Source organism: Medicago truncatula, chromosome 3, assembly GCF_003473485.1.
Source record: "Medicago truncatula cultivar Jemalong A17 chromosome 3, MtrunA17r5.0-ANR, whole genome shotgun sequence".
In the NCBI taxonomy this organism is placed as follows: Eukaryota; Viridiplantae; Streptophyta; class Magnoliopsida; order Fabales; family Fabaceae; genus Medicago; species Medicago truncatula.
The window spans coordinates 49,426,061-49,448,768 of record NC_053044.1 but is presented as its reverse complement, the minus strand read 5'-3'; the positions used below and the strand labels follow the sequence as shown (position 1 = coordinate 49,448,768).

The window sequence follows — 22,708 nt, the reverse complement described above, 5'->3', positions numbered from 1 at the left end:
ACCTTTAAAATAAAATTATTTAGATAACAAAGATTGATTGGTTAGAGAGTGATAAAGATAAAGATAAAGTTATTAAAAATAGATGATCGGAAGATATATAATATAACTCTTAATTTTTTTGAACGAAAAAAATAGAAAAACTAAGTCAAGTCAATTGCTTTTTTTTTTTTTTTTTTTACAAAATGTCAAGTCAATTGCTAAAGTATTAAATTTGAGTTTTTTCTCATGTTTGAAACTTTCATTTGAGATTTTACAAAATGAACCAAATGAGCTGAACTTGAACAAAAATTAAGTTCGTCAACTAATTAAGCTGAACTTGAGTTATATGTAGTTCTATTCGTTTAGTTCACGAGATGACTCGATTATATATATATAACACTTAATTTTTTTTATTAAATTTATATATAATTGATTTTACACAATTAGATAATTGATTATATATAATTCTTTATAAACTAAGACAAACACTTAGCAATAATACGATAAAAACGAGCTACTAAAATAAGAGAAGCATATGAGATAAGAAGGAAAAATTAGATTTGGTGGTTGCATACCAATGTTAATTACTATGTAATATAACTAAATTATTTGAATATTGAGTTACATGGTTCAAGTGACTTTACTCATTTCCTTATCTAAACTTATGTTTTGAACAAACGAATTGAACTCAATGAGCCGAACCAAACTGTTTGTGAACTTTAAACGAGCCGAACTTGAGCTGAAAAAAAGTTCGTGTCAAACTTAAATCGAGGTTCGAACCAAGTCAATTCTTAACGAGTTGAGTCGAACTTAGACAAATTCGATTCGACTCGACTCTTTTCCAACCCTAGTCTATAAAGTTTATCTCAACAAAAATGCTCAAATTGTTAGATTAAATACTTTTACCAAATTCAAATATAGAGCGGTGTATGAGTTTTCAGTGATATCTACAATTCTGTCTACGAGAAGGGAAAAAAAAAAATGTTTACACTGTTATAAATATCATAACTGGATGTCCAAAATTAAATTTTTGTGACATAATATTACTTATTTTCTAAGTCACCGTATTTATATTTATCGCTTAAGTACTTAACTATTAAGTAATATAGTTATATTTCACTACATAGGATCTCTTACCCTCCTCTCAAACAAACCCACTGATTTCCGTTGTCAGCCACCCTCCTTCTGCTCCTTCAGATCCGCCAACCACCTCTCTCTACTCCGCCATCTCCGCCGCCGTAGGTTCTCTGCACCGCCTCTTCTCTCAGTTACTTCGCTTCAACTTCTAACTAAACCACTCAAAAACCCTCACTCGAACAAAATGCACGGTCGACCTCGTAAACCGTTGAAGGAAGAAGATGAATCAGTTTTATCAGCCAAAGCTGAAAAGCTTCATTCACTTCAATCTCAATTCCTTGCTAATCACCAAAATCGCATGTACGTTCATTTTTCTCTTTTCTTTCGCTTAGTTTTTGTTTTTTATTTTCGTTTTGATTTTATTTGAATAAATCTGGTTGCAGTTATACCAAAGAAGCTTTAGATTTGAGCGCGAAGCTTCTAGAAATTAATCCAGAATGTTACACAGCTTGGAATTACAGGAAACTCGCCGTTCAACACAATCTCTCTGAATCCAATTCCGATTCTGATGCATCTCTCTTTGATCAGGAGCTCAAAGTGGTGAGATTTTTATTGTATTTACTTTTTCAAGTAATTTAATTGAATTGAATAGTATCATGTAAAATTCGAACAATGTTCTATGTCATTGGAAAATGTGGAATTGTGATTTGGTTATTTTGTATTGTTTAGGTGGAGAATGCGTTGAAAAAGAATTTCAAGTCATATGGTGCATGGCATCATAGAAAATGGGTGCTTAGCAAAGGGCATTCATCCATAGATAATGAATTGCGCCTTCTGAATGATTTTCAGAAGGCTGATGCACGGAATTTTCACGCTTGGAATTACCGAAGGTTAACTATTTATCCCTTTTGATAAAAAGAAAAGGAAATTTATTTTCAATTTGAGAGGCTGATGATGACACTTTTTGTTTTGATATTACTTTCAGATTTGTTACTGCACTAATGAAAATATCTGATGAGGATGAGTTGAAATACACAGAGAAAGTGATAGGGGTTAATTTTAGTAATTACTCTGCGTGGCATAATAGGAGGTATGCTAAAAACTTACTCTTTCGACAGATCATTATGGTGATGGTTGAAATTGTTATATGTGTTTCTTCGATGAAATTGCGCTCATTTTAATATATTTGTTGTAAACTGTTTTGCTTGTCTTTGAAAAAGCATTAAATTTCAATGCTCAGAAAGATGTTCTATGATACATAGTTTTACCACATATCTTGTTTACATATTGGCATACACAAGATTGATTTGTCCACATATGTTTGCTTTTTTACTTATGTTCTGGAAACAAACATTGACATATATCTAGGATATGTACTGGTATTTATGCGTGATAAGTTGTGGCCGACAACAGTGGTTTGATTGCATGCCTACACCCATCTAGGTATTTGAAAAAAAATATTCTTTTAGTATGGTTAATAATCAATTGGCTGCTACCTTTGGAGCATTCTAGAAGATTCTCATAAACAATCTCATTGTATATCAGTTGCTTGTATTTAAAAGTTTAACCCTTCTGGTGCTTCCAAGATCTTGAATGATCATGATGCAATGCATTTTATCATTTGAATATGAGAGATGTTTCAACAGTGCAAGGAAGTTTATGGTCTGTGTCATGTGTGTACTACAACCAGGCCATATGTACTATGCTTTTATAGTAGCAGAATCTTTTTTTTCGTTTTGCATTCAGTATATTTTTTTTCTAGCCAACAAATTACATTCTTTGAGATTTTGTTTAATGTGGCTCTTGATTAACCAATTCTATTAATACATATTCCATTCCATTGATAATTTTTCAGCGTGCTTTTATCTACTTTATTTAAAAGAAAGGCCGAAGGATTTTCCCATAAAGAAAAGGTTTTGCAAGAGGAGTATAAGTATGTCCACAGTGCTATTTTTACTGATTCAGATGATCAGAGTGGTTGGTTTTATCATCTTTGGCTTATTGATCAAACCGTGAAAAATGATGCTCCTCTGCTCGTTTCATCTTGGCCATCTCATGGAGCTAATATAACACTGAATGGAAACAACTCCCTACATGGTTCTGGTTTGTCTCTGTTGAATAGTACATTATCAGACACAAAAACACTTCCAGTAATTCTATGTTTCAATCAAGCTGTTGAAGGTGTCAACTCGTCTACAGTGGTTGTTAAATCTGAGCTCTTGAAGGAAGATCTTGTTTGGAAACCACTTTCTACAAATAACTCAAGTACTGCTCAAGTTTGGGTTGTGTACCTAAACATGGGAAATATGAAGCTCCAACTATCAAAAACCTATTCTATAGAGATCAACATTGGACATTCCATGGGTATTTTATCTTCAAATGGATATCATTATGGGGCTCCTTCCCAAATTACTTTTGAAGTGTGTGTGCAGACTGCTTATACAGAACCTGTTGATGGGCAACGTGGAAAGTTGACTTCATGGAAGGACAATGATTTCCGAAAAATTGATCATTTTGAAGAATCAAATCCCGCTGTATCTGCTGATCACCATATTCCAACAACTTCCAATTGGTGCATGGAGGCAATTGATGAAGAAATAACTAATTTTCAAGATTTGTCAGACTGGTAAGGTGCATCCGATAAATGTATTGCTTTATGGTTTGAGATGCCACCTAGTAAGTTCTTTTCCATTATTTCCAGTTATATTTCAATTTGATGTTGTGCTCTGTTTGACTTTTGTAGTAAAATTAGAAAGCTTACACTTGCAAGACTTTTGATCGCTCTTGATTTGTTATCACCCCAACATGATAAAAGAAAAAATCATACCGAAGAAGTTCTCAAGCTTTACACCGAGCTGATGAAGTTGGATCCAACACATTCTCTATACTACAAGGATGAGCACAGTCTGCTATTACTTCAGCAGGTAATTTACTCTCTTTCAGTATTGAACATCTTTTAGTGTATTTATTTTTAATGAATTTTCTGGAAGAAAAAAAACTAAAGATTTTCTGTGATTCTAATCTGGATATGAGAAAAAATGTGGAAACAAAAATACTTTATAGCCAACTCCGTGCTTGAAAAAAATATGTTAACGAGTTGGAATTTTAGTCTAAGTCAAAGAATAAGATAGGGAATTAAAGAAATGGAACAATTCAAACCGTAGAATGTTCATGAGATTGCTCAGTCAAAAGAAAAGTTTATGCTGAAATAGGAAAAGTGAGAAGTACAAAGATTTTATACCAAAACTCAGATGATGGAGAATATTTTTGAGTAAATGGGCTGTGACTGGGCCTATAATTTATGCTCTTTGCACGATTGTAAAATCGGCTGTCTGAATATCTGATGGGAGCATCTTTGCCTCGTACATGCACAACTGATAATTTACTCTCTTTCTGTGGTTCTCTTCTGGTAATGAGAAAAAAAAGTGGAAAAGAAAATACTTAAAACAAACTCCGAGCTTGAATTCTTAGAATAAATGCAACTTTCTACCTTTTTTTCCTTTTCTGTCAACCGTTTTTTTCTATGAAAATGCACTTCAATTTAAAAGCTTTTATGAAGCAATGTATTATTTCAAATTTTCTATTCCTTCTACAATAAATAATTTTTATTTGTTTTTGTTTTTGTTTTGAGGATTATGCAGATAACTTCATCTAGAGAGTCTTTAATACCATATTGCCACTACTATAAAGACGCATCAGAAACAAATACTAGTTATGTGTGTCTACGGTTACAAAATCTATCGTTGTCACGGATGGGTTCCTTTGAGAATTTACTGTGGGTGCAAATGCTAGACCTTAGCCACAATGAACTTCGATCAATTGAAGGTAGAAATTCCATAATTTATAAAAAAATTATATCTTACCTTTTCCCTCCATTCAAACATCTCTATAATTTAGGGTTATTATTACCGGGTGTGGTCATCAACATAAACTCTAATATGCCATTGTGCTTGATCCTGCTGTTGCTCAAGTTATCTACTTTTTGCTAACCCCAAGTTTTAATGAGAATATTGATGTTAATGGTTGAATGAAAATTAATAAATTTACTTTCATCAGTTTCTTGCAATATCCACTTTGCTTATCACCTTTGGCAATTTTAGCTGTTACCATTGCGTTTAAGAAGTTGGAAAAGGGTCTGACAGTGAATTTTTTGACAGGATTGGAGGCCATGCAACTTCTATCTTGTTTAAATCTGAGTCATAATAAATTTGGTAGTTTCACTGCCTTGGGGCCTCTCAGATTGCTCAAGTCACTTAAAGTGTTGAATATCTCTTGCAATGAGCTAGGATCTCACTCAATTGACACGCGAAGATACCTATGCTCTTCTCCTTTAGCACACAGTGAAGTGTTTGCCTGGGACCGTTTTGAAATCCTTTGTGGCAGTTATAGTGCCACAAAGTTTTGGGAAGCTTTCTTGATATTTGAAAGCTTGAACTTGACTGATTTGAACATAGCAGGAAATGCAGTTGCTGATGAGAACTTCGCATCATTTATCGTTAAAGTTTTGCCTACATTGAAGTTGCTAAATGATGAAGAGTTATAATGACCTTTATTGGCTTTTAAGGATACAGTTTTATGCTTATGGTATAAAGTAAAGATATACTTTATGAAGAAGACGATTCACTGTGTACAACCTGTTTTTGATAATGGACATTTCTTTAACTGTTTAACTTTTGGTCCGTGTTGTCATCATAGGTGTGGATATTGGTAGTACGATTGCACATGTAAAGGTGGATAACTTATTTTACTCCCCATCAACACCAAATAATGTCTCTGATAAGTGATATCCCCTTGTTCAAATCTCACTCCTTCCTTTACCTTAGCCTTAGCAATGAAGGTGCAATTTGCATGATCCTCGAGAAAAAGTACGATCTTTAATATGCATCAGTTTTTTTTAATTAATGATATGCTGTAAGTTAAAACCTAGAAATAGTTAAAAGGGAAAATTTTCATTCAACGAAGTACTCAATTTCAAATGTGTCTTATAGGGATGTATACATTTATGAGAACAACCACGTAGAAACCAACACAAGGGGTACACAAATTTATTTATTTTTCTTTCCAGAACAGCTTTGATGTTGCTGATATACTGCTTGAGCCTTCACTGAGCACCACCTTATTTGCTCCTTACATCCTGCCAAAGCCACGAAACACTGAAATGACATGGTGCATAGCTAATGAAACACCTCTCCAACAGACATTCTTCCCCAATAGATGTTCAAGACAGCTCCTAATCTTTTGTTACATTGCTGAATCAAACTCAACAGACAAAGTTAGTACTAGAGACAATCGGTGGTATGAATCGTATTGTTGATGAAAAAAGTTAAATACTCTACATCAGATATACTTTCTAATGAAACCAAACCGTGATGCCATGAAATGTTGTCCAATAGTCATAGTCAAAACTCTTGAGATTATTTTATTATACTTATATTTTAAAGTGAAAATCAATATACTCTAGTGCTTGTAAAAATTAATCAATATATTGTACTCTAGTGGATGAGCCGAGGAGAAAAGGTGGCACAAAGAAAAAGTGGTGATGAAAAGTAGTCATCAATATGGGCTACTGCAGCATCAACACCACAGCAAATACATACGACAATAGTATCGGTAATTGACAAACAAAAAACACTTTGAATCAACTCAATTGAATTTAGAGTGCAACGAATGTTCATTAGGAAAGTCTTTAGTAAAATCACAAGGGTGAAAGGACATGAGGTTGAAGTTATAAAACAGTAATAAGTTCAATCACGTCCACTAATACAAACCTACGAGTGAAGACTCATTTTAATCATGACCAAAAATGTGATATCCAAAGTTCATGGAAAAAAAACTTTTAATCCTGTAAAAAAAATTGAGACAACTTAATGCCTACATTTATTGAAGATACGATGATTAAACTGTTATTTTATTTTATTTTAACGGGTGATTAAACTGTTTAGGTAGGGACCAAATTAAGTTTTCAATCAAAAAATAATTTTTGTCAATCAAAAGTTAAAAAGAGGAAACAAGTGAAGGGACAAAACAACGAAATAAATGAACTAATAAAATTAATTTTCCATCATTTGAAGCTTAAATGGTATGCATCCCATGGATTCGCAGTCACGTCATGAAAATTGTAAGTGAAAGGGTCAAAAAACATCCCATGTGTGGCTTATAGAGAGTAGTGCTGCAACGACTCCGTGCTAAATAGGACAATATGGAAAAACAGTACTAGGGTCTTATTCACCAGTGCTCCGGGCCCAAATTTGACAATTATTCTTTTAAAAAATCAACTATTACAATTTCTAATGCATTAACACACAACTTTTTTTTATATAATATTTACCATCTAAAATACTTAAAAAGTGTTCCTGAACACTGTTAACATTTCCAATATGTAAATAGCACAGAAGCGATTGATACTGTATGAAGGAATGAGATTGAAAATTCAGTTAGAATCCAAATAGCACAGAAGCGATTAAAGCAAACTGCTTCAATTAATTAGTACTCCAATTAGTTAGTTGATTTTTCACACTTGAACCGATAAACAAACACGCGCCAGAATAATTTATTAATACTCGCTTAACTCTTCAGTCTTTTTAATTGAACATTTAACAACAACGATTTTAGTTACTACGATATACTTATAATCTACAAAAATCGATTATGAACCCAACCTGTTAAGTGCTTCTACAGGCACTGAATATTGTGGCGCCAATTCATGAGCTTCCTTATAAGCTTTCTTCGCTTCCTCGTCCATCTTCTTCCCTTCATAACACTCTCCCAACGCACACCAAGCTTTGGCGTTTTTCGGACTCAAAATCACCGACTCAGTCAAATCCGCTAACGCCGAGTCAACTCGTCCGCGTTCACTCGTTGCAAGTTTCAACTCAGCTCTCTTAAACAACGCATCACCACGTTCACCTTGCTCAAGCGAACCGGCGGCGAGAGGAGACAACGCGGCGTCGAGTGATTCAAGAGCGGAAGTACGAAAACCTTGAAGATCGAGAATCATAGCTTTGAGAAGATACGAAGCGGCGTCTTTTGGATCGAGTTCGATCGCTTTTTCGGCTTCGCCTAAGGCTTCGTTTGCGAGGTTGTTGATGGCGGATCTGGATTTGTTTTTGGAAGATCTAGCTTGTGTGAGAAGCTGAGCGCCACGTACGAAGTGCCGCTTTGCTTTGATTGCTTTTCGGTTTTGGAATCGGAGTTTTGCGAGGAATTTTTGAGGAATTCCGTGCATGCTGAGGAAGATTAAAGCCATTGCGAGGATCATGATGACTTGTAAACCGATGTCGCGGTACATCGCTTGTTTCTCTGTAATCTCCATTTTCTCCGGCGAGGGTGTTAGGTTTTTCTGGGGGGTGTGAGAAGAAGAATAAGTGTGTGTGTGTGTGTTTTGAGAATCGGAATTCAAAAGTTTATAGATTCAATAGTTTAAGTTCAACTTGACCTTAGACAGACGGCAGCCGCCACGCTTTTCATTTTGTTTTTAAAAATTAAAATCTTATCTTTTATCGCAAAAAAATAATATCATTATACTTTTTCTAGAAGAAAATTGATAGGATAAACAACCAGTTTAATGTTTTTTTAATGCATTCAACTATTTAGACTAATTCTTTGAATTGTAATATATATGTCACAGTTATGATTTACTAATATAGTTGTATTTTAAGATTAAATTTGAATAAGACTTTTGGTCAAATTAAAAGAGATCCGTGTGATTAGATTGTTAGATTATAATAATTGAATTTATCAAAATTACAAATCATTTATAAACATATTTTTTATTAATAATTTATTTGTAGATAGTCAATTTAACTATAAATGTGTTTTTTATGTTGATCAATTTAATCAACAAAATTATTGATAAAAAGAGGTAAATAAGCTGTGTCCAATTTCAATATGACACAACTTCTCACATATTTATAAAACTTTGTTTTCTTGAATAATAGGAAGAGTTGTGTAATGTAGTAATTCGATGAAGAAAAAAACAGATGAATTCCATAAAAATAGATATTATTGTTAGGTATGTGCATACTGCATAGATTAACAGAAAAGAATAGCAAATATAATCTATAAATAGTAAAAAAAAAAAAAAAAGACTTGTCAAAAAATAATCTATAAATAATAAATAAGGAGACCTTTTTGACACGAGTTCAGCTATCTTAATCACAGAAAGTCAAGAATGATGTGCTACTTTTGGGGTCCACTCTTTCTTTTTTAACTCTATCATCACAACAAAATTGTTTTAGGAAAAAATCTGTCACCACAAGAGTGTCTCTTTCTTGGGTCAAACTTTTTTCTCTCTTGGCCTGAAAAATCAATAACACTCAAATATGCTTGGACTTACTGTTTTTTTTTTATATATATTTTTTTCCACACATCAAAGACTTTCCAACATCTTAATGTCCCTATTTAGATCACAAGCTTGCATCACCAAGTTCGGCATACTTGGACTTACCTATGGTGTGGCATTTACTAATCTGTCTCGTAAAGAAATGAGAGTAATAAGATTTGTTTTTTTAAGGCTTTTTCTATGTTATTTTCAATAAATTGTGGATATTTAACCCAACAACCAATTAAAATTAGCCACAAACATAAATTTATAAGTGAAGTGAAACTTAATTTGTAGTAAGTACCACATGTGAGTGTATTTGTGTGTCTAATTCTAATTGTTTGGTAGATAAATTATCCATAATTCTTCAAAGTTAGTCTAGGTTTAGGGGGATGATGCATACCCTTTTTAAGGCTTAAACACTTTAGCTATTAAGCAAGTACATAAATTCATTCTTTAGCCAAAAACCAAACGGTGGTGGCACTATGTAATCCAATTGTACAGTGGTACATCTTCTTTCTTTTTTTCTTCTCAAAAGCTTGATATCGAAGTATATTATAACTTGCTTAAATTCTGCTATCTAATTTTCCTTCTTCTACTTATCTAAATTGGAGATCTCATATTTTTTTATATTCTATTCTTGGATTTTTTTTTTTTATTCTTCCCTCATGTGCATGACAATTTAATACATCTCATGCTTCTTCATCCATTGTAGCATATGCTATCTTTTCAAAAATTGAGCAATCTACACCTTGACGGCCTTGTGCAAGTGTCAACTAGGAAGAGTATCATTACCTCCTTGTTGTAATTCAGGTATTACAAAGGTCTAAATGTTGCTATAGCTTTTAGATTTGTTGACATCAAGGTGTGAGTATTGAGCGTGTGAGGAACAAAAGAATCATCACTTCAAAAATTGTTTGAGTATATTTTGAGAGAGGTATATGACAACCAATTATAATATTGTCTGATACTGTTTCAATCAGATTAAAATTTAGATTTCGGTTACCAAGAACTTTTGATGCCTACACATTTTAAGGTCACGATATTTGAAGCTTATGCATTGTTTGGATATGCAGCAAAAGCAAGATTCTCGTGTCCCTACGCAATTTTGCCGTGAAAATAACAAAGCTGCAAAATGTAGAATCAATCCAAACGTTCTTTTTTTCACTTCCACTACTACAACAAATACACACTTAGTAGAATCACTAGAATAAGAATCCCCACAATCCACGACTTTTTGACATTTGTATATAATAGAAGGGAAGTTTTGGTGGTTGATCAGCTGTGGGGTGCAGTTGTTGCACCGCTTTAGTGTTCGGAGCAATCCGGTTTCTATTTGTGTCATAGGCGAATTGAAGGACCTCCTCGTTGCAAGAAGAGTAATGGAAACCACTTCCAACCTTGAGGACCTTCAAAACAATTTTTCATTATGCAATGAAGTACAATTCTTCAAAATGATTCAAATTGTCGTCTGTTTTTGAGTAGTTAACGTAACAAGGGAGTGTGGCGACAAGGGGAGGTATGTGCCTATGTTTGTTCCACACGCCGCTGCCGCTAGGAACAGAATCAGACTTCCCTCACATTCACACTCCCCCATACCCTAATTAGCCCAAACCTAAAGACAAATCCAATGATATAGTCTCCATTTAAAAGGATCAAAATTCATTGTGAATGAAAAACTATTTGATTCTGATCATGCATTTGTTGTTTGTTAGGAAGGCCGACCAACATTGTTTATATTTATTTGTCTTAGTTATGAACTGTGTATGTTTGTTCATAAGTAAGACAAATGAAGATAAAAGATATTGGTTCTCCCATCAAGCAACAAAGACATGATCAATATCAGATGATTTTTCATTCTTCAATGAAATATGATCCTTGAAATGGTTGAAATTATCATCAAGTTTGGGGTAGTTAAGGTATCGGGGGACTGCGAGTTTAACGTGAAAGTATGTACCTAGGTCTAAACCTCGACCTCACTCTCTGTATCCTAACTACTCAAACTTGACAACAATTTCAATAATATAATTACCATTTTAAAGGATAGAAATCATTTGCTAAATGAAAAACAATCTGATCTCAATCATAACTCATTTGTTTGATGGAAGAACAATCTGGTAACATTTATATTCAAATGTATTGCTTATAAATTTGGAAACCATAATTTCCTAAGCAAGAGAAATGAAAAGAAATGATATCGCTTGATTCTTCGAGCAAGCAAAGACACCATAATCGAAATCGAACGGGGTTTAATTCGACAATGAAATATGCTTCAAAATAGTTGAAATTGTCATTGGGTTTAGGTGGTTTGTCCCTAGAGACGGCAACGTAAACCGACAATGAGGATCTAAGTGTTTGAGGGATGATTTTCTATTGTGCTGACGAGGTGAGACGGAATAACACATAGTCTAACTATATAAGAACTCTCTTCCACTTTAACAACTAACGAGTCCCTGATTCAAATAGAAAAGAAAGTAGATAAAAGTTGGTCTCACCATCAAAAATTCATGTGATTCTTGCTTCTTCTTTTTTTAATATCGTTTTATTTATTTTTCAAGGGTTTTTTTATCATGTGCAAATTTGCACAGGTTAAGAAGTTTAAAATAGAAATTTTATATTGAAACTTGTACATTTAATATTAAATATATTACTTTTGAACAAATAATTGTTTTTCAAAAAAAAAAGTTACTACTATTAATTGTTTTAACATGTAATGTTGCACATGTTAGATAAACCCGTTTTTTAAATGCACGTATTAAAGTACATATTAGTGTACTCTTTTTGGTTTATTATTACTGAGTCATTAATATATACTTTTATTAAAAGGATTATAAATAGATGATATATACATGTAAAACTCATCTAATGAATATATATTTTTTTTTAATTTATTACTATTATGATGCCATTAGAAGATATGCGCCCATATAATGGAAGAGAGAGGAGGACAATACTATTGTCATGTTTGAGAAAGCTTAAAAAATGTCGAGAGACAACACCATCCTTTAATTAGTATCCGAAGAACAATCAATAAGAGAGTTAAAAATTATGGGACCCACATTTTTGTGTTCATATGTTTGAAAAATGATGGGATAAGACCATCGACAATGTTGTTCTTATGTCCATAAACACTCTCTTTTGATGTGGGTCACACACCCCTTTAACATTAAAAAATTAGATATAATGATATAGAGTTGATTGATAAATGATTAGTAAGCCTTATTTAAAAAATTCATGTGAGATGTTGGATTGGCAAGATTGCGTTTTTATTAGGTATTATAAAATTATTAATAAGTAATATATACACATGTGACTCATTAAAATAAAAATAAAATAAAAAAAATTGATATCTCCATGTGGATGACTATATGGCTTATTTATTTTAGGCTTTAATATGCAAATCGTCCCTGTAATTTCGCATGTTTTTGCAAATCATCCCTGTATCTTTTTTTGTTTCAAAATCATCCTTGTAAGTTGCCAATCGTTTGCAATTCATCCCTCCCGTTACAAAAACGTTGTGGTGGCAGACGGAGACATACGTGGTGAAGTGTGAGTTGGCAAAAGCTTGCTTATGTGTCAAGAGAGATGATGAGTGGCTAGAAATGAGGGACCAAAACCAAAAGCGCAAAATTGCAGAGGGATGAAATTAAAAAAAAAAAAAAGTAAATTTAGTTCATTCCTCTCCCTCTACTTTTTCTTCTTCATCTCCAACCCCAGTTAAAAATGTGTATGTGTTGGATTTTTGATGATAAGAGTGCATCAACATATTCTTAGTTTTTCTCCCCAAAATCAAGAACACTTCACACTAGGTAAAGGCTCATGATACCACTTGAATTCATTGATTTCATGTGAAGAATAGAAAAGAAGGGTGAGCTGAGTGTGTTGTTGAATGCGTTCAAAAAGAGAAGTAACATGGGGAATCACCAACAGAAACATGGCTGAACGAATTGCAAATATCTACTTCTTTTTCTTTCTTTTCTATTGAAACAAGAAAAAGAATCATGGAACGAAAGGAGAAGAAGAAACATTGCACATCTAGGTGTATTTTTGGATCAAGCGTTTGAGATTTGATACTCTGAAATTATCCCTCTCAAACCTGTAGAACAATCACTCATTCTCCATTACAACAATGGGGGTCAATAATTTGTGGGACATTCTCGAATCATGCAAGTAAACGGTTCCTTTTCACCCATCTCTAGTTAACTCACTTACTCACAATTTCTCCTTTCAAGTTTCTCTTCCAAAATTTGTTTTTTCTTGTTGAATCGAGTACCCTTTTGGATGAATTAAAACGTGTATGTTTTGGATTTTTGAGTTGTTGCATGAACAAAAGGGTGCTTTTGGATCAGTCTTGTTTGAGGATTTATGAATTTTTGGGTTTGGGTTTAACACTAAATGGAAAAAATGGGTTTATTTCTGTTCATGCTGTGGTTTAACATGTGAATGATGCTTGATACTAGCAGACTAAAATATGTTAATGCTTAAGATGGTAGAGTTTTAATTGGGGTTGGAGATGAAGAAGAAAAAATAGAGGGAGAGGAATGAACAAAATGTACGTTTTTTTAATTTCATCCCTCTGCAATTTTGCGTTTTTGATTTCGGACCCTCCTTTCTAACCACTCATCATCTCTCTTGACACATAAGCAAGCTTTTGCCAACTCACACTTCGCCGCGTGTGTCTCCGTCTGCAACCACAACGTTTTTGTAACGGGAGTTAACGGGAGGGACGAATTGCAAACGGCTAGTAACTTACAAGGATGATTTTGAAACAAAAAAAGATACAAGGACGATTTGCAAAAACACGCGAAATTACAAGGACGTTTTACATATTTAAGCCTTTATTTTATACTAACACTAGCGTACATGGACACTTCGTGTCCGCTCTCAAAATCAGTAACAAGTACAATTGATTAAAAGGTAAATTAACATTTTAATTTTTAATTGAACAAATTAATTCTGACTTTTGAGGGTGGAATCCATGACAAAAAATTTAATAATAATACTTCATTCCAAATGTTAATTTATTATACTTTTAGAATATCATTTTCAAAAACAACTTTCGTGTGTAGCACTTCCCAAATGATCACATTGCAATGTTACATAACATTTTTTATGAAAACAATGTTACAAAACATAGATCCTCCAATATTTCAGACTTGGAGTTATCCACAAAGGAGCTTGAGGTCAGGAGCTTATTAATATATATGTTCAGACGCTTCGGAACCCCATAAGATGCGGACATGAATCCTCTATAGCCATATGTTGTTACAGCCGTAGGAACTGTTAAATTTAGAGAAAGAAAAAACTAGGGATTTCTCTCTATAAATCTAATGGTCTCTACAACCGCAGTCGTAAATTATAGAGGATCCAAGACAGCACCTATTTGAGCCTTTAAATTACAATATACAGTTGCAAACAGCCAAGGTTCTGTCATTCAGATGATATACGACTACCAATGTTTCCTTATTAGTTCAACAAATTTCAGCAACAAGAAAACCAATTATGGGTTGTGAGTATCACCCATTTTTATCATCTCTGTTGGAGACTTCAGGAGCTTCCTTAGTGACTCAATTATGCCTCCAAAAGATGGGCGCTGAGCAGGGTCACTGCCAAGTAAACAAAACAATGCTTATAGAACCATAAAAAAAAAAAAAAAAAAAAAAAAAAAAAAACAGCAGTTGACCAAACAAAATAACATGAACTATTCTGATGTGCGTAAGGAATCTCTATTTTCCAATTAAAAACAGTAGTTGCTAAAATCAATTTTAACCCGTCAAGTCAACACTCATATTATTGTCAGGAGCCAAGCCAGGACTGAACAATAAGTATTCCAAAATTTTCAATTCCCTCTATAACTTTCTGGCTCTAAGGTCACAATTATTAGTAATAAATATGTTTGTTCTTAGAACAAAAACAAATAAATGGTGTATTTTTCAATATACTAGTATAAAATTGAATCAAATAATACGTTGACAATGTTTTTAATAAAAATTGGCATTACTATAACTTACTCAGCCCAACAAGATTCCATGAGGGAGGACAATACTGGGGAGATGTTTGAAGGGATAGCAAGCTTCCTATTCTGGAAAGCAACAGCTCCAACCACCTGAGAGTTCACACGATGGTTATTATTTTTGAAACTCCATTGGTAGAACTGGAAGTTTCATATGCAAGTTCACATGTATACCTCTCCACTATATACCCTTCTAAATTATTTTTATTTTTTTTTTGCAAATGAACTTTACTATTAAGTTTACCTGGGGAGGGTTAAGTCCACTCCATGGCTGTTGCATGGTCACAAGTTCCCATAGGATAACTCCAAAACTGTATACGTCAGCTTTCTCATTCGAAGGTTCTCCACGGAGAAATTCCGGGGCCATCCACTCAGGCTAAAAATAAAATAAACTGTTACAAATTTATTGAAAGTGAGGTACCTGAAGTAAAAACTCAACGGGTGAAATATTGAGAAAAATTACCAATTTCACTATTAAAAAGAATTTGCCTCTATATGTATGCTAACATGCAAAATCTACCAACTCCAAATACAGGATACTAAGTTCAATGTTACTTTCATGCACGCCTAAAAATGCATATTATTCTCATCAAAAATACTTACCAATATCAAATGATTAACATCCACAATACTACAATTAATCATAAATCAGAAACACAAAAGTATCATTGGTCTTAGGACAATATTGGTAGCAAAAGGATAAGAAGTAACAATTATTTTTTCTGCATGAATTCAAACTTGAGAGTGCTACTCAAACACAGAAGGAAAGAAAGAAAAGAAGTGGACAATTCACAAGTTAAATTGATGGAAAATTATAACTTCATGAAGTTTATATCATTATGCTGATGAGTAGAGTCAGAGACTTAACTGTTCCAGCAACAGATTTTGAGGGTATGAAAGTGTTTGCCTTAAATCTGGACAGTCCAAAATCACAAACCTGTAGATTGAAATGAAAAAGGAAATCACCGACTTGTACAAAATTTTATGAATTCTCATAATAAACTGCTAAATCAGTTTCATTCCACCTTCACAGTCCAATTTTTGTCCACTAACAAGTTTGGGGATTTGAGATCCCAGTGCACGATTGGAGGTTTCAGACAATGGAGATAATTGATTCCTTTAGCCTGCAATCAGATAAACAATATATCATGTACAAGATAACTATCTACTGTAATAAATTAACATTTCTGACACAAACCACATCCAAAGCCATCCGTAATCTTCTCCTACTATCCAAAATTTCACCAGATGCTGGCCTGTGTATTAGGTGGTATAAACTACCTCTGTAAAAAATGTACCAGGAAAGGTAAGACTTTCACATCTTCATGCAAGAATATACTATAATATGATCAATTATATAAGAAGTTGATTGTTTTACCTAGGCAAATACTCTGTCACTATTGATAGATTGGGGCATGTTGTAACTGCACCCATGAAGAGCACCACATTTGGATGGCGAACACGTTTCATTATTGCAACCTAAATCAGTGCAAATACCAACTTGAATATAACTAGCTTCTTTTCACCATTTAATAGAGTGGGGAAATAAATGGGATTTTTAAGAACAAGTTTAAAATTTTATCTCATTATGTTCAAACTAGTATTGGAGAAAATGATCATACAAGTTTCAAGCATGACAGTAAAACATGTAATCAATAATTTCAGTGTGCTTCATAAACTACGCAATTTTTGTGACTGTTGCCAAATAATAGCATAAAAGTATTTTTTGGTGAACCCGCTGGTATCCTCTTGCTGGAGTCTCTTAGTTAATACAATCCAAATCACAGACAAATACAGTAATGAGGAAACTCAATACATTTATATCATCATGAATACAATCAATACATACCTCTCTCAGAAATTCCTTCAACTGATCATCATGGAAATCCTGAACTGTTAAAACTTTGACTGCAACATCCTGCAATTTATAAAATAGATAAACCATTCAAAACAAATATACACACACATGGAGACACAAGCAAACATATAGGGTGAGGAAGATTCAATATTCCATGATAATATTCAATGACTGAACCAATAAAATTCAATATCTACAAAGAGCTGTTGAGAGGAGTATCTATGACGAGTTACTCCTGGAGCGAGTAGATCTCCATACATACAAACTGTGGCCATTGGCCAAAAAATGTATTTCAGATACAACACAAGACATATCTATAGTTAAATATAATATAGTCAACTTGTATTGGAGGCTAAATGTCATTCATCCAATTTCAATCGAACAGACTAAGAAAGTGAGCAGTATGAAGACATCAGAAACTGTGTTTATACACTCGAATGTGCTTACTGTACGAATAAATTATGACTTACTGATCCATGCCACTCAGCATGGTGCACAGTTCCGAATGAGCCTACATAGATAAAAGGACAGGAGCATTTAGAGTCACCAAATGAGGAAATAGGTTTTTATACCAAATCTACGTGAATTCAAGAAGCAGAAAAATTACCAGCACCAACACGCTCTTTAATCCGTAAATCATTCCATGATATCTCAAGCCAGTCCATTGAAAGTGATGGTTCAAGATTCACATATCTTGGAATATTCCCAGCTGGTAAATAGTCCTGGTTTTCAATTCTATTGTCTACTTGTTTCAGTTCTGATTGGCAGGAGGAACTAAGTATACATTGCTTGAAAGTACTCTTTACCACAGAACCTTCAGTTACGATGATCTCATTGCTGGAAGTTTCTTGTAACACAACTGCATCTTCACTAAGCCTTGGATATTCGTGTAATGATTCTTCGGATACAGGAAAAACTTTAGAAACATCCTCATGAATGGTAGGCAAAATTGAACCTAGAACTGCACATTCCTCATCATTCTCTTTTAAACCAAGAGGAGTTAGAAGTGGTTTGGTTCCTTCACATGTATGATCAATTGAAGCACAGAAGGAACCCTGAACTTTCAACAAATCCGTTTCTTTAACTTGTTGATCAATCTGTCCACAACCTGCAGATATTTGAATAATGGCCAAGATCAGCTTCAAACTAGAATTTCGCTCTTCTAGCTATAAGATTTACTGAACAGAACTAACAGAGAACAGGTCACCATGTTCCCAAAGGGTTAAAATCAAAATTTAAATTCAAACATGCTCCACAAATTTGATAAGGAATAAAAAAACTACAGGCAACTTCAAATCTATTCAATGAGACTAGAGCTAGGTGAAGGGAAGGAAGCTCACTTCTGCAGTGACGAAAAAAAAAGACAAAACACCTGGCTAAGGACATACAGTACACCTGGCTAATCGATATAGTGAATAAGTTTAAGTACGATACTATGATGTATCCTCAAGGTTGTATCCAAGAATATAACTATGGCATCACAGATTCTTTCTTTGCACTTGAATCTGAAATACATGTGAAAATTGTAAGATCAAAATTCATGGTAAAAATGTAAGTACCTAAATAAGGATGAGTTTCAGGATCAAAAGAACTTTGGTCAAAACAAATAGGTGGTTGAGAACTTGCTTCATCATCCATATAAGGTGACTGTAATTCCTTAAAATGAGAAATTTGAAACGGCGAAGGAATAGAAGAAACATATGCTCCATTAATGGAGGAATCTGGGCCATGGACAATTCCTGGTTCCCCGACAAGGTCAACTACATATTCCCTGTTAAATAACAAACCATAACACGAACAATGGAAAATATGAGGTGAATAAAAAACTTATGCACAAGAATTTATCAGTCGCATCTATAACAAAATTTTACTAACCTTGAGATCTGTTTGTCATCTTTAATCTTGACTAAGCAAGAGGATCTGTGATCTGCAACACAATACTTGCAACCACGAGCTATGCGACAAGGCAAACCTATAAAATCAGCCAATCTCTGCATTCAAAAACCAACTAATTAAGCAGTGAATAAAAAATATGTAACAAGTTTTTCAACAAACATTAATGCATCATCAAAACTCAGTGCAAAATGAACTCAGGCAAATCCTGTGCATAGTTACTAACGTCCTTGTGCGACTAATAAAATAGAAAATTTGGTATGATAATTGATATGCTACTAGCAGGCATATCAATTATCTACACACACCACAAAGCTATCTCAGTAAATTAACACACCAATACAGTACAATACTTAAACCTTGAAGAGAATCGCTCGATGCCTACAAAGACCAGAAGATAGACCACCAATGGGAAGTACAACACACTTGTGAAAATTCCTCAACCTCTTACTAACCAACTTCCACTGTTTGTGGAGATCTCCTCGCTCCACCGGGAATATACCCCTTCAATAATATACACACTCAGAATAGCAACAACATAATAAGGAAAAAAGTGAAGATTATATTGAAGAATACTACTATATATACCCCATATTTATGGCAACAAGTTTTCCCAGTTGTTCAACAAACACCAAGGTGTTCTCTGAAGAACGATACAACTCCTGAGCTTTATCATGAAGTAGCTTCAAGCGAGAATCTTCTTGCCTATCGACAAGCACCACCTCCATAGATGCCTCGCTTGGTTCAACGGCTTTAAGTGCCATCAAAGTGGGTATCTTCTTACCTTCTTCCTCGTCATTGCACATCACCCACAGATACGGATTCATCCCCAGTATGTTGTAAAATCCATCACTTATCTTATCCGTATATGACAAGCACCCACTCACCTGATAACCAAAAATGGCATATTTAATCACACAAATATTAATGAACGCTAGTTGCAATATGGTTTTAAGTTGTTATCTGCAGCTGCTTCAACTGCAATATAAAAGATTTTGAGATCTCTGCAACCACATGGCATTTGTAAATTTGATTGCATCAACAATGTTTTGCCGCAACATAAAGTTCAATAGTTTTAAAATGCAGCGAAATAATGCAGTCAATATCACAAATCACAATCGCCATGTCGTTGCAGATTTTGAAGTCTATGCATAGTTTAACCGCGTAAGAGCCACAACCGCGATTTAAAACCATTGGTGCGATGGTGAGATGTAGTTAAAAAATGAAATGGTTGTGCAATCTTGTTTAGTTTTGTACCCATAGACGATAAGAAACAGACTCAGCATCCCAATTTTCAGTGCCAGGAGTGAGAACAGGCTCCGACACAAGACTTGCCAAAGAAGCAAGCCTCTTCGCTAACGTAAGCTGCAGGATATAGCTTTCTTCACACTTCTTCACCAACCCGTCTTTGTTTTCATCATCTTCCTTCTGCCTCCTCGCAGTGGTTGCTGGAATGGTGGAAACTTGAGACGACTGCGTTTCCTCTTTAATGTCACTGGAAAACAAACTCCCTGCATAGCTACTGTCGCTCGATAGCCTCGGAAGTGAAACTTGACGGTCGAAATTCCGGTCAATTGCGGTGTCATTGACGGCTGTCTCTGGCTGAGAATGAAAAAAGTCGTGATCGTCATCGGAGGTTGACAAGCGGCGGTGGAAGTGGTGAGTAAGATGACCGGAGTGTCGTTTTTTGTCGATAAACCAGTCGCAGAAAGCAGATATTTGCTTTTGTCTGAATCGGAGTTTATCACCGGCGACGGAATGTTTGCCGGAGGAGAAAACGGCATCGTTTTTTGGTGTTGGAGGAGTAGACGAGGAAAGTGACTTTGTGGTTGGAGTGTCGTTTTCGATTGGAGATTTGATGGAGTTGACGATTTTGTCCTTATCTTGATCTAATAGCTTTTTGGATGATTCATCCAATCCTCGCTCCGGAAATTGACGCGGGAAAAAGTAAGTTGCTCTATGTGGCATTTTCACTCACGAGCCTCTTGCGCCACGTAGCAAACCAAGAAACAAACGGAAACTTGGCCGTTACCGACACCGTCCTCTTCGTTGCTGTTCTTCTTCTTCTTTCCTCAACGCATGCAAATCTCTTATTGCAACAATCAAATAACAGCACTTCAACTAATTATTATGCATAATATATAGTTGGAAGCTGAATTGTATTTTACTCTTAAGAAACTTAGAAGACAGATTGATAAGTATAATCGCGTAGTTGCGATGTTTAAAGCGGGATATGGTTTTCCGATAAAGAGGAAATGTGATATGCTATAGTGCTAATAATAATGGAGGTACTGGTAACTGAAAAACACAGAGAAAACGTGAATGTGATGGTGATGTAATGTGGTTGGTTGTGAACTTGTGACATTGTGCACTGTTGATTTAACTTGTAATGGGTTGGAGAGTTGCAAAATAGTCAATGCCAGTGGTGGTGGTGGTGGGAAAGAAAACACAAGAGTACTTTCTTATCAACTAAAATTCGGATTGTGATTCACTGCATTCAATAAAATAACACAGTCACACACTTAAACGAAACATAACCATCTGATTAAAATAACGGTATATATTTGCCTTCTCTAATTTATTCCACGTTAAACCCACTGCACAGAATATTAAACACGTTCTTCTGTAAAAATTTGGAATCCCAAACTCCTCCTCCCTTTCTCCTTGTGTTTCTCACCATCTTCAACACGATGAATGTCTTAAACATAAATGGGTTGATTCATCAAGCTTTGATAAAGACAGCGACTTATCAAGTCTGCAACCCAGACGGAGACAATACGATCCAGAAGGTTAATTATTCAATGACTTTACGACAAAGATCGAAAATGGTAAAGGGCATGTGTTGTTTCGTAGTTGAGGCAACCTGCGATGGTGCTCAGACGAGTTTTGTCGGAGTCGACAAGGAGACACACGGCGGTGTATACTGTGACTCTTATCCACCCTCCATCAACTCTGATTACAAAAAAAAAAAAAAAAAAAAAAAAACTCAAAGAACCCCTCACTGGTAAATTGATAAATTGTAATGGAAAACAATGTAATGAATTGGAATCCTTGATGGATAAAACGCATCAATTAGGCAAAGGTTTCCAATTTTTCTCAACCTGAACGATGCGCTTAAGCTCATGGGTTTTCCCTTGTTGAATATATTGTGTTGCGGGTGTAAAGTGAAAAGATTAGAGATGGGGAATCTACACTGTTGATTTGATTGGATGATTCTGTCTTGTTTGACTGTGTGACTGTGTCATTTTTCTGACTGCGAATCACAGTCTCTAAGGCTTTGTTTGGATAGTACAAGGAAAGAAAGTTAAAGGAAAGAAGGTTAAAGGAAAGAAAGTAAGAAGAAAGTGAGTAGAAAGTGAAATGATTTGTTGGTTGTTTGGTAAGAATGAAAGTGAAAGAGGAAAGAAAGATATTAGTTTAGTAAATGACATAAATAACCCTATATTATAGTGTTATTTAAATAGCCCTATATTATTGTGTTATTTAAATAATTCCAATTGAGAATATATTTATAATAATAATTAACATATTTAATACACAAAATTTAAGAACTATAGTATATTAACTA

At 34.4% G+C, this 22,708-nt stretch overlaps 3 protein-coding genes across 3 annotated transcripts; 1 reads left to right on the top strand and 2 right to left on the bottom strand.

The window, feature by feature from the left end:
* The first annotated feature begins 1,078 nt into the window (after positions 1 to 1,078).
* Positions 1,079 to 5,836, top strand: LOC11423207 (geranylgeranyl transferase type-2 subunit alpha 1). Its single transcript, XM_024779576.2, has 8 exons — positions 1,079 to 1,416; positions 1,500 to 1,656; positions 1,786 to 1,946; positions 2,042 to 2,146; positions 2,912 to 3,682; positions 3,800 to 3,980; positions 4,698 to 4,881; positions 5,214 to 5,836. Exons 1-8 carry the CDS (start codon positions 1,301 to 1,303, stop codon positions 5,597 to 5,599), a joined length of 2,061 nt encoding a protein of 686 aa, XP_024635344.1. The 5' UTR covers positions 1,079 to 1,300; the 3' UTR covers positions 5,600 to 5,836.
* A 150-nt stretch (positions 5,837 to 5,986) lies between these two features.
* Positions 5,987 to 8,493, bottom strand: LOC11433372 (uncharacterized). The gene is made up of 2 exons (XM_003602844.4): positions 7,716 to 8,493; positions 5,987 to 6,305 (listed from the first exon to the last, which is right to left on the bottom strand). The coding sequence occupies exons 1-2, from the start codon at positions 8,366 to 8,368 to the stop codon at positions 6,287 to 6,289; spliced, it is 672 nt and encodes a 223-aa protein (XP_003602892.1). The 5' UTR covers positions 8,369 to 8,493; the 3' UTR covers positions 5,987 to 6,286.
* Positions 8,494 to 14,419: 5,926 nt separating this feature from the next.
* Positions 14,420 to 22,338, bottom strand: LOC11433371 (serine/threonine-protein kinase CTR1). The gene is made up of 15 exons (XM_003602843.4): positions 20,398 to 22,338; positions 19,729 to 20,027; positions 19,500 to 19,644; positions 19,123 to 19,238; positions 18,807 to 19,018; positions 17,855 to 18,355; positions 17,718 to 17,758; positions 17,239 to 17,307; positions 16,768 to 16,868; positions 16,588 to 16,672; positions 16,415 to 16,513; positions 16,258 to 16,326; positions 15,634 to 15,765; positions 15,388 to 15,482; positions 14,420 to 14,982 (listed from the first exon to the last, which is right to left on the bottom strand). The coding sequence occupies exons 1-15, from the start codon at positions 21,106 to 21,108 to the stop codon at positions 14,877 to 14,879; spliced, it is 2,781 nt and encodes a 926-aa protein (XP_003602891.1). The 5' UTR covers positions 21,109 to 22,338; the 3' UTR covers positions 14,420 to 14,876.
* Positions 22,339 to 22,708: the final 370 nt, after the last annotated feature.